We start from the raw sequence: 17,181 nt of genomic DNA on the forward strand, positions 1-17,181 counted from the left end.
AGGAAGGGGAGAAGAGGGGGAAGGGAGGATGGGACTGGGAGGAGAGGAGAAAGAGAGCTCCTACCCGGATGTAAAGTGAATAAATAAATTAATTTTTAAAAAGTTAGAGGCCATCTGTTCTCCCACAGAGGTATAATCGCTGGCAAATTTTCCCTTGTCTAGGGTAAAGACTTCAAGAAAGCAAAATAAAGCACCTTGCTGCCAGTTGCTGCTGCTGCTTTTCTCAAGACAGCAGTACAGTGTGTTCTTCAACTTCAGCCAAAAGGAAGCAAAGTACAGTGCTGCAACACACTGAAGCACCACCTGCCTGCAAGCAGCACACCTATTCACACCCCACACCGTCTATCCAGCCATAACTTCATACCTCTCTACTTTTTTGTTTGTGTTTTCAAGACAGGGTTTCTCTGAGTAGCCTTGGCTGTCTTAGACTTGACTTACAGATCAGGGTGCCCTCGAACTCACAAAGATCCTCTGCCTCTGTCTCCCAGGTGCTGGGATTACAGCTGTTCCACCATGCCGAGCTCATACCTCTCTACTTTAACTTGTCATGCCAATTAGGAAAGTTTAACCTTTTCTCACTTTTAATAGACAGATTGCACTTCCTTGTGGCATGCCCACACTGCCCCTACCACTAATACAACAGTTTGTAGCCATTATTTAGTCAAAATAAAGCTTGCCTAAACACAAGTACTGAAATACTCTGATAGTGGAGCTAAAAACCAAAGCAACCATAAAGAGACTAACAGCAGCATGTGTAGCATGAACTCTGAAGTGGGTGGCACTGCGAGCCTTTCTAATGCCGTAGGAGGAAGTTCAACTGCTAAACGTAGCAGACAAGATGCAGCTTCTGTCTATCTTCCTTCCAGCTTATCGGTACTGTTTTTAAAGCCCATTCTCAAAATTTGCCATGAACTTTTGTATGGATGGCTTTGACCTTTCTATTCTTTCTACCCTGAATAACCTGTCCCATTTCATATTATGGGTACATGTATAGCTATCTTTCAGCTTTAGTATTCTCTCTGACATGCATGGCTCCTCATGATTAAATTAGCTACTCTGCCGTGAAGCCCTTCCTGTTTCTCCACTTACACCTCTATGACACTTATGATACATTATCAGGAGCCTACGCACCTCTTTCTGCCATTACACTATGAGCTTCCAGTATTTGTTATTTCTATGGTCATTGTGACAAAATGCTTCACATAAACAACAGTAAGGAGGAAAATTTTATTTTGATTCACAATCTCAACAGATTCAGTCTAGTTTCCATAGTTGCTTGGCCTGGTGTACTTCTAAGTACACATCAGTAAGAAAAAATGGCAGGCACTGTTCTTCCATCTCCAGCAGCAGGAAGAACTCACCGTGCTCTGACATTCGGGAACCCTCCCAGGAGGAACTAAGATTCCTATAAACCCCATCAGTCTGTCGCCACCAGAACGCTGAAACCCACGCCAGGGCACAACCGTGAGGGTTTAGTAGACTATTTTGGAAAGTTTTCTCCTTTTTCCTATTTCTTTCCCATTTTCATAAGAACAAAGTACCCTTTATTGGCACTATTTACCAGGATGTCTAATTTCTGAGCCTAATAAATTACCATGTCTATAAAGCCTAGGCTAACTTTATCAGTTGTGGCGGATGCAGCAGTTCCTTAGATGTTCTCCTACACAGTTGACTCTATAACATACAGTGTATGTTATCACTACCATTACTTAGCACTGCACTGGGAGCACACACTAGTGCAACTGTACAAGAAAAGAACAGGCCTACATATTTAAGAAGGTGCCAAAACCATCATGGTAATTGATAATTTGACCAACTGTGAAGAGTCGGAAACACTTAAAAGAAATAATTTAAAGGTGGTTATTTGTCGCCAGGTGTAGTGGCGCAAGCCTTTAATCCCAGCACTCAGGAGGCAGAGGCAGGGGGATCGCTGTGAGTTCAAGGCTAGCCTGGTCTACTAAGAGAGTTCCAGGACAGCTAAGGCTACACAGAGAAACATGTCTAGAACAACTCCCCTGTTCCTCTCCAAAAACAACAAAACAAAACAAAACAAACACAAAAGCCAAAACAACAACAACAACAACAACAAAAAAAAAAAAACCCACAAAAGCAAACAAAAGGTAGTTATTTGTGAAGTGAACCATACTTTTATATACTTAAAAAAGTAGTTATATAGAAAATAATTGTAATAGAAACCAAGGAATCTATAGGTAACAACAAATTATTATCACTTTAAAAGTACAAGTAAAGGGAAATATAATCCTACTCAAGGACCAAGAATAAAAATGGAATAAATGGAAAAGCATGACACACTGAACAATCAATAGATTCTGGGGAAAGGGTAGATTATTATTAGGAATAAGTTTTCCCAGACATTATATGAGTAGAATATGTTAACCATTTTTGAACTTTGAAAAAACTATCAAAGGCTCCAATTTTCCTGTTAGAGACTTGGAAACTAAGGTAAATTATAGCTGATTTCGGTTCATTTCACTCCTTAGAAGTACCCACCCATCTTTCCCTCTACCTGTCTGCTTGGCAGGCATGTTTGTGGAGCCCTTGCTGGAAGGTAATGGGAACAAAGGTGGCCAGTAAGAAACCTGTCCTCTTAATCCTGGAAGGCTGACTGTTGCTTCTGGTCACCGATGTAGACACAGAGATGGGCAGCCACTGCTGATGCAACCCTACCTACCTTTGCAAGCGCCCCCCCACCCCCACCCCCACCCCGGGGCTGGAGTAACTTCCAGGGGATTTGAAAGGCTGACACCTTCTCATCCTTTTTAATTTTTTTTCTCCTACACCTCTGTTTGAGAACTAGACATCTCTGTTGAGAACTACCACATCCAAAAAGCAACTGCACACACAAGGGCAATCCAGTGTATATGACCAGATAAAATACAACCTCGGAAACGCCTTAGCCATACTTATCCTTGACACAGAGACAGAATACATCACTCAAAAACAAAACTCTACATGCCAGGGAAGGGGCAATCTGATTCCCTGACCACATTATTAAATGGAAACATATTTTGTTCTGTTTTAAAAATAACACAAGGCACACAAATGAGAAAATACAATTCATTCAAAGTAACAAGGAAGCAAAACCTAACTAACAAACTGTCTAAGACAGACTTGAGAGTAATCTATTAAACAGTTTGAAGAAACAGAAAATCTAAACAAACAAAAAGCAAAGCAACAACAAAAAACAAACAGAATACCTAAAGCTTAAAAGCATTGTTAATTAAATGTAAAAATCTACTAGAAAGAATAAACGCAAGTTTGAGCAGGCAGGAAAAGGAAGGAGACAGCAAGCCTGAAGACAGAGCAATTGAAATGACTGAGTCTGAGGCGCAGAACAGAAAGAGGAGTGAATGTGAGAGCACAGAAGGTCCATGAAGGAGCCCAGCAAAGAGACTGGAATTCCTACCTAGGAGGGAGAGAATACCCAAAGAACCATCACTAGCAATCCCCAGATTCAATACAAGTTTCAATATTAGCACCCAAGAGGCTTTATAGACTCCAGCGAGGATGAACACAAAGACTTAGGCCAAAATACAATTTAATCAAACTGTAGGCCAAAGAGACAATTTTGAAAGCATGAAGAAGTGATTCATGGCCTATAAGTGACTGTCAGTAAGATTATCATATTTCTCATGAAAAACTTTGGAGGACTGAAGGCTGTAGGTTGATATATTTAGAGTGCTAAAAAGAAAAAAAAAAGTCAACCACGAATCCTACATCTGACAAATTTTTCCTTTAGAAGTGAAGGGGAATTTAAGACAGTCTTGTGTAAACAACCTCAAAGTAGTTCATTGTTACAGACTTGCTCTGCAAGAAATTCAGAATACTGTAAAAATACAGTAGATAATAAAAGTAAAAAAATTAAATTAAACACAGGTAAACAGAATACCTTGCATTACTGTAACTTTCTTTTTTAGCTCTATATCTAGTTTCCATATAATTTAAGAACAAGTATAGTACAGTTTCGACACACAATGTATAAAGATGTAATTGTGTGGTGTTAACAAGTGACCTGGAAGGGTTATAAAAGAAAGGCATTTTGTGTGCTCCTGAGGTTAAACGGGTACGGGCTCAAACTGGACAACTGCAGCGAAAGGACATTAAGTATAATTCTCTTGATAACCAAAGAAAATAGCTAGACAACAGATTCTAAAGGAAATGAGGGAGTAAAGCAGGAAAGAGGGGCTGGGAAACTAGGGTAGCAGTCCATCCTGAATTGTAACTACTTTAAATGAAAATTAATTAAACTCTAACCAAGAGGCAGAGATAGGCAGAATGGATAAACACGATCCAACTATGTTTTAACTATAAGACTAACTTCAGATCCAAAGACAAATAGTGTGAAAGTAAAAGTACAGATGCTTCATGCAGACCCACCCAAGGGAATAGCAGTGTAAAACAATTATGTGTCTAACAACTGACCACTAAAACATAAAACAAAAATATATATTTCATGCTCATGGGCTGTAAGACAACACTGTTAGGGTACAGTGTTGATCTACAGTAAATATACTTAACAAAATGGTCTACAGATTCAATGAAATGTTTACGAAAATCACAACAATGTTTTTTGCACAAGAAAAAGTACACCTTAAAATTCTAGAGGCCTTAAATAGTCAAAATAGTATTGAATTTAGTAGCCAAAACAAACAAAAAGCACATAAAACTTTATGCATCCAAAGACTATCAACAGTAAAAGTAAATGATAAATAAATAAAATAAAATAAAGGACAGAATGAACAAAACACAAATCATATATATAGGGATTTATGAGGCTTATGTGAAGCTGTGAGATAGATCTACATTCAGAATTTTAGACACACCAAGAGAGGAAAGATGTTTTCTTCAAGACTGTCAAATACAAATAGCCAAAACACTAAAATGTAACATTTATATAATTCTGATTGTGTCATGGTTCTTCTTGCTATAGGTAGCTTACTGTATATATGTGTAATAATATATAAATGTGTATGTAAAAAATAAAAAATATTTAATAAAAAAAGAAATGAAAATGAACAAAAAATTAACATTAATAAAGCACTGTGTAGTCTATATTTGGGGGTTTCTATTATCCCTTTCTGTTTATTAAGCATATCTTTTAAAGTGTGATTAGCTCTTTCTATAACTGCTTGTCCTGTAGGATTGTGGTATACCTGAATATGCTTTATGCTGTAATATGCCACCAAAAAAAGTATCATTTTACAAGAAACTTATGCTGGAGCATTGTCATGCTTGATTTGTATAGGTATTACCGTAATAGCCATGACTTCTAATAAATGTGTAATTATAGAAAAAATATATAAGTAAAGTAAAGGACAGAATGAACAAAACACAAACCATATATATATATATAAATAATTCGGGATTTATAGGCTTATATTATGTGATGAGATCCTAAGTCTACAACAAAATCAATCCAACTCAAAATGGACATGTGATCATGTGGTTTTAATAGTCCTCCAGAAGGCACACAACAATCAATAACTGAGTTAGTAAAACTCCAGTTCAGAACTCATAATGACGACTTCATCAACAATCAGAAGATAACAAGTGTTGGCAAGAATATAAGGAAATTGGAATCTGTGTGCATGTCAGTACAAATGTAAAACAATACTGCTCTTGTAGACAGCTTCAGTACAGCAGGTGCTCAAAATTTAAACTATCACTGGGTGTGGCAGTGCTCGACTTTAATCTCAGCACTTGGGAGAATGAAGCAGGCAGATCTCAAGGTCAGTCTGGTCTATAAACTGAGTTCCAGGCCAGCCAGAGGAATACAGTGAGACTCTACCTGGAAAGGGGGGGGGGGGGGCAGGGTTGCAGGTAATTATCACATGACCCACTAATTCCACTTGAAAGTAGTGTCCCAAAGACGTATCCCCACCCCCAACACACACACTGGTATTCACAGCAATATTAAAATGGAGTCGAGGTAGGGGACACATATCTACTGACAGGTAAATTAATTAGTAAATATGCAAGGGACTATTGACCAAGCTTTTAAAAAAATGAAAGGAATTCCAATCTGCTACAAACAGATAAAAAAGAGAGCTTCCTTTAACACTGTCGGTAAAACTCAGTCACAGGATAGAATTTTGGTTGACACGGGCTGTGGTGATGCAAAAGGAACTTTGATTCACCTGCTTCAATAGTTGTCTGGAGGATCACCGCCTCCGCGTGCTAACCAAGGCCTAGTCCTGGAAGCTTCTAGCCTCCATACAATCTAACCTAGGACTGGAATGTTTTCAGCAGCTAAGACTTACTGCTGAATAAGCTCACCTTTTCTAATTCTTCCTGAGTTCAATTCAGCTGCTCTGGCTCAGTCTTCTCTCCTGGCTTTTTCAATCTGGCTTTTCTTTAGGCCTCTGAATTGCTCTGCTTGGCCTCATACTAACTCCAGCCATTTTTTCTAATCTTCTGGCTCCTTCTTATTCTCAGGCTTGGACTGTCTTCACCTGAGTGTTCTCTCTCTCTCTCTCTCTCTCTCTCTCTCTCTCTCTCTCTCTCTCTCTCTCTCTCTCTCTCTCTCTCTGTCTCTCCAACCTGTCTCTCTAATACTGTCCCAGTAAAACTGCGCACGTGCACACACTGCCCCTTAAGTAGCTTCCCTTTCCTCTCCTCATAAGAGTTAGACATATCCTATTCTGTCAAATCTTTCTCTGATTTATCACTTTTTCTGCCACTCAATTGGACATCATCTTCAAACATGGGTGTTTCCTTCTACAACTAACTTGAACTTCATTGTTTGGGATTAAAGGCATGTACCACTATGCCTGGACCTAAGCTTTTCTTTACTTGAAACTTGCTCTATACCAGGCTGGCCTTGAATTCAGTCAGACCTGCTTGTCTGTCTCTTAGATTAAAGGCATGTTTGTATTCCAGCTGGATCACACAAGACCTAGAAGGTCTCTGGATATAATCTCTTACCAGAACAGCGGTGTTCTGAATTAAAATTACTCTACAGTGGGGAGGTAGAAGGGGACTTGGTTAAATGGTACAGAGTTTTAGCTTCAGATGACGTAGAGCGCTAGAATAGGACAGTGATGATGGGTACTTCACAACATAAATGCAACCATCACTGAACTACAGCTGTATTCTCTCTCTCTCTCTCTCTCTCTCTCTCTCTCTCTCTCTCTCTCTCTGTCTCTCTCTCTCTCTCTCTGTCTCTCTCTCTGTCTCTCTCTCTCTCTCTCTCACACACACACACACACACACACACACCCCAGATGACAGTTTTCTACAGATCAATTTGTATATGTAATGTAATCCCATCGAAAACACAGACAGTTTTAAAAGTTAAATAGCTCAGTAAAAAATATTCCAAAAGTTTGGAAAACTGAATGAGAGTGCAAATATGTATGTGTGCTTTATCTATACGATCGCATCGCTATGTGTCGCTGGCTGTACTTGAACCACACTGTCTGCCTCTGTCTCACAAGTGCTGGAACTCTATGCTGCCACGCCAGGCCATGGAAAGAGTAATTCTTGAATGGTGAAAAGGTCAAGGAAAATACACAATGCATATTGCATCTTAAAATATGTCTACATTGAGGCACGGTGGCAGACACAGATAATCTCAGCACTTGGCAGGTGAGCCAAAAGAGGTCTAGGACTTGAAGACCAGTCTCAGGTGAGCCTGGGCTACCTTGTCTCAAAGCAAGCATGCACATACCTTCTCTTTCTCATGACCAAACCAAACCAAACAAAAACAAAGCAAACAAAACTGAAGGTGAACTGAAATGATTTAATAATTTGATATTGAGACTGACAGGCCAATCATCATGTCTGTAAAAGCATGTCAATTAACAACAGAGATTTGCTGAGCAATTCTACAGAGTGCCAGGAACTACATCGGTTGAAATGCTGTCAGTGAGACTGACCTTCCGCTTCTTTCATTATGCGCCCAAAGCAACCTCAGTTCCCAACAAACATCAGATAAGGCTGTACAGACATAACATTCCACAATTATCTTTCCTCCATGGTCTCCAAACACCAGGCCGATGTTTAGCTTTCTGACACACAAGTCTCTCTGTTTTTAAAACTATTTAACACTGCAATACTAGAATTTTGCCTCAACACCAACCTTCTCCAAAACCTTACAGAACTGGTTTCTCTGTCAGTGTGATCTGCTATTCCTCTGCTGTGCAGTCTTCTCCACTGCAGCAAACTAATCACCCTACTCTTGTCAGCCCGCAGGCAGACAGGGAAGTAGTTTTTCGTCAGACTGAGATGGTTTGTGGGGAAAGGTACATGTGGGAATGTAACAGAACCCACACAGCGCCGACATCACGGAAGAAACGGCTAGTTCAAGGCACAGTATGAAAATAATTAATCCTTTGGAAAACACAAAAGCAACCAGCTGGGTCCTTTTCTAATAATTAACAATTATAACTGCTTCTGAGATTTCAATATTTTAAAAACAGACTAGAAGAAAACTTTTTTTTTTTTTTTTTTTGCATATTTTCTATGGTGAACTGAGAGCTTCCTAAAACTCAGAAGCAAGGCCTATAGAAAAATAGTTTATTCAGTGGGCAAGTCCTGAAAGCAAAGCAGCTTTATAACATGCTTTAAAATGAGTGTACGACACAAAGACAAATGATTAACAACATTTAAAAAATGAAGAACACAAAGACTGCAAGGAAAACAAACGGTAGTCAAGGCCCTTCAATTTCACCAACAATTTAGGAAAGGTAAATCAAATGAAGAGGGCCTGTTTCTACGCTGGCATAGCGGCAGAATTTCTAGTTTGTTAACATACAGCATTTAGTAACTAGCACCACTCACTCTTTCTTACAACATACTCTTACTGTCTTTTCAAAGAATATTTGACAATTATCCTAGAAGCTTAAATGAATATACCCTGAGCAACCAATTCATGATCAGAAATTTACCTCAGAGATAAGCTCATAGAAGCCTTTCAAGACGTTCCTGACAGCCATGTGCTCAGATGTTAGCTTACGGACTATATACTGCAGCTGGTAAAAACATTAACCTACATGTGTTAGTGAGGAAAATATATGCACCTGTGGCTAATATTTTTGTTAATAAAGATTAGTTGTAAAAGTAGAGCATGAAAACAAAACAAAACGAAGAGGATGAAAAGGGGGGAAAACTCAAAGGATAGAGGAATGAAAACATACATTAGGTTTTATTATTTATACCCTCTTACCTAAGCTTGCCCTCCTCCCTCCTTCCACAGCGGCAGGCAGCGTGGCGGTGCACACCTATCACCCTGGCACTGGGAAGGTAGAGGTAGTAGGGGCAGCAGCTCAAGGTGGTCCAGCACTCCATGAGGCCTGGTCTCAGAAAACCCAAAACCAACATGAAATAGCGCCTGCAATCCCCGGTCCTTCAACTCGCACTACAGCAGCGTTGAAGTTACCTCCAAGAGATCTACTACTCTCTATTCTATCGTTATCACGGGTTTTTCCCTAATAAGGCCTCACTCATTTTAACTGTACAAAAGACATATTTTTTAAAAACAAAGTACTTTAGTACACAGGATGCATACACATACATACACATAAATTTCTATAGATGTAAAGCAAAAAAGGTTTTTACTTTTCTGACAGAAATTATAAACTAGAGAGTAAAAAATAAAAGACTAATCTCCCACCCCATTACATATCTTGGTCCTTTCCAGAATTCTCTAAGACTCAAATTCAATGAACTAAATACATACTTCCATCTTGACCACTGGTAACTCAGACTCAACAAGCCCCAAATCGAGTCAATATCGTTCTCCTTGAATCTGTTCATTTTACCTTAAATATCGGTAATGATCTAAGCAACTCAGCCATGTGCTCCTGCTTCACTCAGAATCATCTGATTATTGAGACTAGCAATTAGGAAAAAATAGTGTGTGGGGTGAGGGGCGGCGTGTTGTGCATTAAACCCAGGGCCTTATGCATGCTGAACACTCTGCTACCCAACACACAGACATCCCTAATGCTCCGCTCACCCTCACCCATATCCAAGTGCCAAGCACTGGCAATTTTATTTTCTACTAACTTTTCTAATCCACCCTCTTCTATCTACTCTTGTCTTATTTCACTCTCCTCCAACCATAAGCTACTACAGAACCTGTCTCCCTCCACATGAGCCACACTCTTCTTCAACTCAACTACTTTACCAGAGTGACCTCCAACACGAGAAAGTGGCCGTGCCACTCTAGGAATCCTCACAGAATTCTACAGCACACAAGTGTAATTAACGTGACATAAAGCCATCCTGGAGGACTCTGCCCATATCTCCAATCTCACCTTCCACTAATCCATCCAATAACCTTGACTATCATCAACTTCTTAAATGTCCCAAAGTATCCAGGTCCATAGTTCTGTGCTATTGACTAAAACGCCCTAAGTTCTCACTCCAGCAAGTGCTTTTAAGTCCCATTTTCTTGTGAGCTAGCTAGTGGCACTGCAGTGGGGGCTGTCTTATTAACTCTTAAGACATTTAGAAGCTCCCTGCCTGGATTTACTAGATACAGTAAATACTAGAGAACAGCAGCATTTCTTGTCCTGGTGACAACCAAGGACCAAAGTCTTCTTGTAGGAGTACGTCAGCTTTACTCAAGAACCACTCTTCTACTCAGCAAGGACCTGAGTTCAATCCCCCAGAATCCATGTAAAAAAAAAAAAAAACCAACAAGATGCAGTAGTGCATCCCTGCAACCCTAGCCCAGCACCGGGGAAATAGTGACACAAGGGCCCCCACTTCCCAGGGGCTTGAGGACCAACTAGCTATTCTAACAGAATTGGTGACCTCCAAATTTAGTGAGAGACCCTGTCTCAAAAATTACCATGGGGAGCAACTGAGGAAGACAGCTGCTGTTGACCTACACTGGCACAGGCACACTCCTGCACCAACCTGTTGTAGCATAGTTTCTCTCATATATATGTGTGTGTGTGTGTGTGTGTGTGTGTGTGTGTGTGTGTGTGTATATATTGCAACATTACCTTTAAGGAAGACAACAAGGTTACTAAAGAAAAGCCTACCTTTTCCACTTGGTGTCTTGCACCTCTTCTGTCTCTACAGCCTCCACCCTGGTGTGAGCTTTGTCTTTCAATTACTAAAACAGCCTTCCAGCCGGCTCCTCTCTTCCTCCCGCCCTCCTTCCTTGAGTCTATTTCTGCTAGCACTCCAGAGTCATCTTATTAACTGAAATCAGACCTTGTCACCCATTTTCTTAAAAGCCTCAACCACCTGCCTGGCCTCATTATATAAAGCCAAATCCTTAAAATGGCCTTTATTCAATACTGCCTGATACTGTTTCCCCCACTGTGTTTTAACTTTGGGCTCTGCTTTGTTCCTTAGACACAGGGTCTTGCTGCTCTTTGCTGCAAACGCTCCTCTCTCAGGCTTTCCTATGCTTCACTCTTCAACCGTTTCAGCTCCTTAGCTCCCAGGAGTCTGCCCTAGGTGGTCCACTCCTAACCCGGCATGCGTGAGAATCCAGTGGGTCTCCCCACCCCACCCCCACCCCCGCCCCCATTTATCTTGTTTACTACCGAAAAACAAGGCATTTCATCAGTTAGCCTATCTGGAAGGTTGGTTGCAAGGTTCCAAATGGAGAGAATTTTGAAAACTTGCATTTCTAACAGAAGCCACACAGGGACAATGCCCTATGATAACAGGGGTGAAGGCTAAGTGATAGCACAGAAAGCACAGGACAATCTGAGACACAGAAGCTTAGAGTAACAGAGGGATTCTAGAACTACAGCACAGCCTTGCCAACATCTTAAATGGCCCAGCTTGTGGGCCTTTGTTTTGGTTAGCCTCAGAAAACTAACACAGCAAACAAGGATATGAGTGACTACATGGAGATGTACATTATTTCAAATGTGTTTCAGCATACAGCTTTCATTGTAAAATAATCAGGTTTCCAAATTCAGATCTCTCAATATTGCGCCTCCCCACCCCAGGCCCTCAATGCACTTTGTACTGCAGGCAAGGTAATCTGTTTGAAGTTTCTTCTTGGTTTCCCACCTTCTAATGGGACTTCCTGATTCATAAAGAACAGCACCCTGTTTTCACACCTAACAGATATTAGCTTGTAGCTGAGTATCCTACCCCTGCCAGTGGCAGTTGTACTAGGTGCAAAATTTTAAGTATACTTTGACATTTGTTTTTTACTGGATTCATAAATAAAAGGCTAACTTCACATTTTTATGGAGCAACTCTTGTTTTTCTTTATTTAAATGAAAAGCCAAGTATAATGCCATCCATATGCTTTGCATGTTTATTTAAAATTTCAATTTTTAAATAGACCTTAGTCCCACCAGATTTGGTATTAAAAACATGTATCTCCCTTTTAACCTTGATGCAATTTTCAACTAGCTGTTTTACTCAAATCTAAAAAAACATTTTTGAAATATCTGTACTGAAAAGGCAAAAATTTTGAGTGTAATGGGTAAAAAGGAGCATTAAGGTAACACTATTTATATTTTACTTATAATATGCTGTCACAAAAATTCCAACCACTGATTTTACCACACAAAGACCTGACTTTATATTATCATGGATTACAAGCATAATCCATGTTTATATACATGCTTATATGAGAAACACGATATTTAATTCAGCAAAATCAACATACAAGCATTGTAAAGCCAACATATGCACAGTAAAGCACTTTTGCATACGATGAGTCAAACATTAACTAATTATGTGTAGTGTTAAATTAACTGCTTATAAAACTATAAATTTTTCTTAGTATTAAATGTATTCACAATTATAAGCTAGGACAATTTTTTAAGCATAATGGGGTGTGTTTACAGGGATTCTAAGTGGACAGTGACCACAAAGAACTTGTAAAATGCTGAATCCTGAGTAAAAAAATACAGGAAAACATAAATTTCAAGCAATCTGAGACACTGAATAGTTAGTTTTCCACTAGTGCTGAATTTTAAGTGAGTCATACTTGCCTTCCTAAATCACTGTTTTACTTAGCATATGGTGAAAAGAGTTAACTGTTTGGTAACTTGAAACTTTATCTTCACTTAAACTGTACAAAAATATATAGTAAGGCTGGCAGAAAATAAAATGTATGCTATACAATGCTTAGAGTACACACTATCATGTGCTTAAGGCTCATCTGACATTTATCTGATAAGGGACTGGAAAACTGTCATCTAAATACCTTCTAAAAACTCAGATTTCCACTTCCAAACTTAATCCAGAATCAAACAACTTGTAATGTGCACAGCACTTTTTTTTTTTTTTTTTTTTTTTTTTTTTTTTTTTGCATACAGGCAGAGCTATCTATGGTCTATGCTCAACTTCCAGCAAATTAACATATTTCTGTCCCTTACACATTGCCTAATTACTCAGTCTGATGCATTAAAGTTCTAACTTTGTAGCTTTTTAATTCAGAATACGTTTTTAGTCTGTATGTACGAAAAGGCAATATCGTGAATTTAAAAAAAAACTAGGTCGGAATTTTTTTTCCCAGGTGAGGGATCTTAGAACATTCCCGCCGCTCGTAAGAGAGGAGTAAAGGCTACAAAGAATTGGTTCCCAATCCTCATTCCTAAACTGCAGTCCGTTTACGAGAGGAAAGTCAAAGCCGTTTGTTTAACTAGCCAACATCTACGAATCTCATCACACTTTGTTACCAAAGGGCAAGGGAAAAATTATTTTTAAAATCTTTCTGCGCGCAAGCAAGCCCCCCTCCGCAACACACCTGGCTAGTTCATTCAGTCAACCGGAGGGAAACTTCCAACCATAACAGAGCAGCCACCGACAAAAGCTGACGGTCCAGCCCGCAGCGGCAGGCAGGCAGCAGGCTGGCACTCAGGACTGGAGCGGCCGGAAGGTGCCTGCACCTGAGAGCCGGGCTGGCGGCCGCTGGGCGCGCGGAGGCCGGGGCGGGGCGGCGGGCAGGACCGCTAGGCGCCGGTCCGCCCCGAGCACCTCCCGCCGGACACGCCGGGCTGAGGAGGGCGCGAGGGCGGCCGCTCGCCCGCCACCCGAGACACCTGTTTGGCCGCGCCGGGCGGCGCTCCGGTCCCCCCAAAGTCGCCCCACCGCCCGCAGCCAGGCAAGCCCCGGGACCCGCAGCCCTCGGGCGCCTCCGCCCGTCCACCCGTCCGCCGTACCTGACATCAGCCGCGGCTCCCTCTCGCCCCTCCCAGAGGCGGGGAGGAGGACGACCCACACCACGCGACCTTCGCCGCCCTGGCCGGCCGCAGCACGGGCAGGGGCCGCTAGCCAGGGCCGCCCGCGGCCGCCCAGATCATCCCCCGGCGGCGGCGGCGGCGGCGGCGGCCGAGGCGGGCCCGGCGCGCGCTCCCGCCGCTCGTTCCCGCCGCTTCGCTCCGCCCCCTCGTCGCCGCGCGACCTGGCCCACGGCCCGCCTACGGCGCAGCCGCCACCCAGGGGTGTCCGGGAGCTGACGTAGCGGCTGCCGCACTAGCCCCGGGGAAGGGCGGGGCCTGGGCGGCGTGGGCGGGGACACGGCGACAAGCGGATGCCGGGATTGGCCACAAGGCGTTCGCCCCGCCTTCCCGTGAAGGGGGCTGGGAAGTCCGGGCTACCCGGAGCGGAGGGTTTACGTTCAGCCCCCTTCTGGTGAAGTTGGGTGCTTTAGCTAATTCGCTCAGGGAAGCGGAAAGCGAAATTAGCAGGAGCTGCGAGCAGAGATGCCTTATAAACTGTTGTCTGTGGAACAAACCCTAACGCCGCGCTGACCTCTAACCTAATCTTAGCCCTTTTGTTTTGGGGGGGGTTTTGTTTTTGGTTTTTGTTGTTGTTTTGTTTTTTGTCTCTTGTCCTCTCACAGTATCTCCCTGTCCTTAATGACAAGAAATTTGGCATAATGAAGTGTGCGAAAGGGTGCCGTGTAAACCAGATGTGTAGTGGAAGCAGAAAACAGAAACCCCAGGTAGTGGTCACGGAAAGCCTCTCGGAGAGATGCACGTGTGGCGCTTTACCTCTGCCCTGCAATGGGCAAGTACTTAAGAACTTTGCGAAGCTGCAAAGGTGCTGTGAACCAGGAAGCTATCTTCGCCACAAAGGAAGGGGTTGGCCACCTGTTGAGGCAGCAGGAAGTGGGAGTAAGAGCTAGAGACCGCTGGCCTTAACCATCGTCTACAAGGCCAGGTCCTGGGATAGGACAGCTGTTCCCTGGTTGATAAATGCTTAATTTCGACAGTTCTCAGCGCACCAGAACATAGCTAATAAAAGGGAGGGTTTTGAAAAAAGACACTTAAAGTGTATCTGAGTCCGTTCTCTGCCTCTAATACTGTAGATGCTAAGTTGTAAATGATGGGTGTATTTTGGCTATGATTCTAGACCCTTGGCCCTCCAACAGGAAACAGGAAACGTATAGAGAGACCTAGCCAAACTCGCTTTTTTATCAGTCTCTGAATAACCCACTCATCCATTAGTCACAAGAATGGATTGAGCCGTTCTCAAGGGCAGAATCCTTGTTTACGGAGCCTCACCGAATGCGTGATGGTGGAGATTAAAGAGGACAAGCCACATTCAAACTATAGGAGGCTGGGATCTAGGTGATGACCAAGTTCATTTACTGTGGAATTTTAGGAAGTTACTGAACAGCGTGTCTGATAGGAACAATAAACAATGAATGTTGGCTATTGCTGTTAATTTGTCTTTAATTTACTTGGGTTCAGCTTTAGCGCCATTTGTTAGGACATAGACAGCACCAATAAATAAATAAATAAAACTTTTTTAAATCCAAAGGAAGCTTAAAAATTGAAACAAAGTTTATGATTTTAATCCAGAGGTCTCTGTTTTTTCAGATGAGAAGACTGAAGACAGGATGGTAAACTGATAGGCCCCGTCCAGAAGAGGCGGGGAGGGAGGGTGGGTGGGTGTCTTGCTATCCGGGTAAGTGGCAGTTGCCTGGTCCATGACCTTCCCACTCCTCTCCCAGACATCCTTAACTCCATTCTTCTCTTTTCCTCAACCCCTGCTCAGCCTTAAGACTCCGCGGCAGTTTTCGACAAGATGATTTTGCCAGTTGTAAATGTAAATGAGAGCCACCTGCAAGTCAACGTGTTCTAAACATAGGACAAATCTCAGGGTTCTACTGTCCCTAGTTCTATTAAAAGGTATAATGGCTCAAGAATAAACATCATTTTAGCAAAGATAAGAAACACCCCCAAGGGTAAGTTCTAAGTTCAGTTATACTCAAGGATCTAGCAAAATTACAGGCAAAAAAAAAAAAAAAGAGTGTTTTTCTTTTTCTGTCTGTTTGTGAGACAAGGTTTCTCTGTGTAGTCTTGGCTGTTCTGGACTCTCTTTGTAGACCAGGCTGGCCTCGAACTCACAGCGATCTGCCTGCCTCTGCCTCCCGAGTGCTGGGATTAAAGGTGTGCGCCACAACTGCCTGGTGCAAAAAGGAATGTAAATAGAAACAACCCTGATCAAATGACCACCTCCTTCTTCAGTTTTATGAAAACAATACATGCACATTCAAACAGATTCAAAAGATGTAAACCAATTCAAACAAAAATGCAGATAAGTTGTGCAGGTATAAAATGAAATAATCTTATAATCTAGAGATAATAATCCCAAAAATTCTGTCTTGTATTCTTTTAGAGTGTTTTCTAAAACTAAAATTAAAAAAAAAAAAAAACACACACGAGCACATACTGGTTTACAAATTTTATATTGGACACATGATTCTTTGCTCTTGCAATGATACATTCAAGTCGTTACTCTTATGAACAACTCTTTGATGTGTGCAACCACAAAGTTTTCTCCTTGGAAGTAACCCTAAAGATGGCACACATATCAGCTAATGTTTCAGTTTTATTAACTAGGAAAAAATGACAACTTTTGAAAACATACTTCATATCTGGGGATCAAAACTGACTGGACTCCCTCATTTAAAACATAGATAACTCCCAGCAGGTATTTAACATCTAAAAAAAAAAAAAAAAAGCATTCCAAAGCTCTTAGGAGCAGAATACTGTGTGCCAAAGCTCTTTGGCATAAGAAGACAGGCATTATTGGTTGTCTAAACAATATTCCGTTTACCTTTCTAGCAGAGTCATGGTTATTTGCAGGGTGCCGGCTAAATTTGTTTACTTCCTTAGACTTTTTAAAGTTATGGCTGGCCATGTGTTCAGCAGTGAACGTCAGTGTCTCTACAGCATAAGAAAAGCTTTATGGAAGAAGTGTCCTTTCAGCACT

At 41.6% G+C, this 17,181-nt stretch overlaps 1 protein-coding gene across 2 annotated transcripts in view; it reads right to left on the bottom strand.

The window, feature by feature from the left end:
- C1galt1 (core 1 synthase, glycoprotein-N-acetylgalactosamine 3-beta-galactosyltransferase 1) overlaps positions 1-14,263 on the bottom strand; it is a 32,412-nt gene extending 18,149 nt beyond the window's left edge. The window contains exon 1 of one of the 2 annotated variants that reach the window (XM_051151942.1): positions 14,118-14,263. In XM_051151942.1, coding sequence (XP_051007899.1) covers positions 14,118-14,124 — 7 coding nt within the window. In that variant the 5' untranslated portion in view covers positions 14,125-14,263. Of the gene's footprint in view, positions 1-13,702; positions 13,802-14,117 lie in introns of those variants that run through there. The other variant, XM_051151943.1, reaches the window with a different exon arrangement.
- Between the last annotated feature and the right edge of the window lie 2,918 nt (positions 14,264-17,181).

This window comes from Acomys russatus, chromosome 10 (genome assembly GCF_903995435.1).
Source record: "Acomys russatus chromosome 10, mAcoRus1.1, whole genome shotgun sequence".
NCBI classification, from domain to species: domain Eukaryota; kingdom Metazoa; phylum Chordata; class Mammalia; order Rodentia; family Muridae; genus Acomys; species Acomys russatus.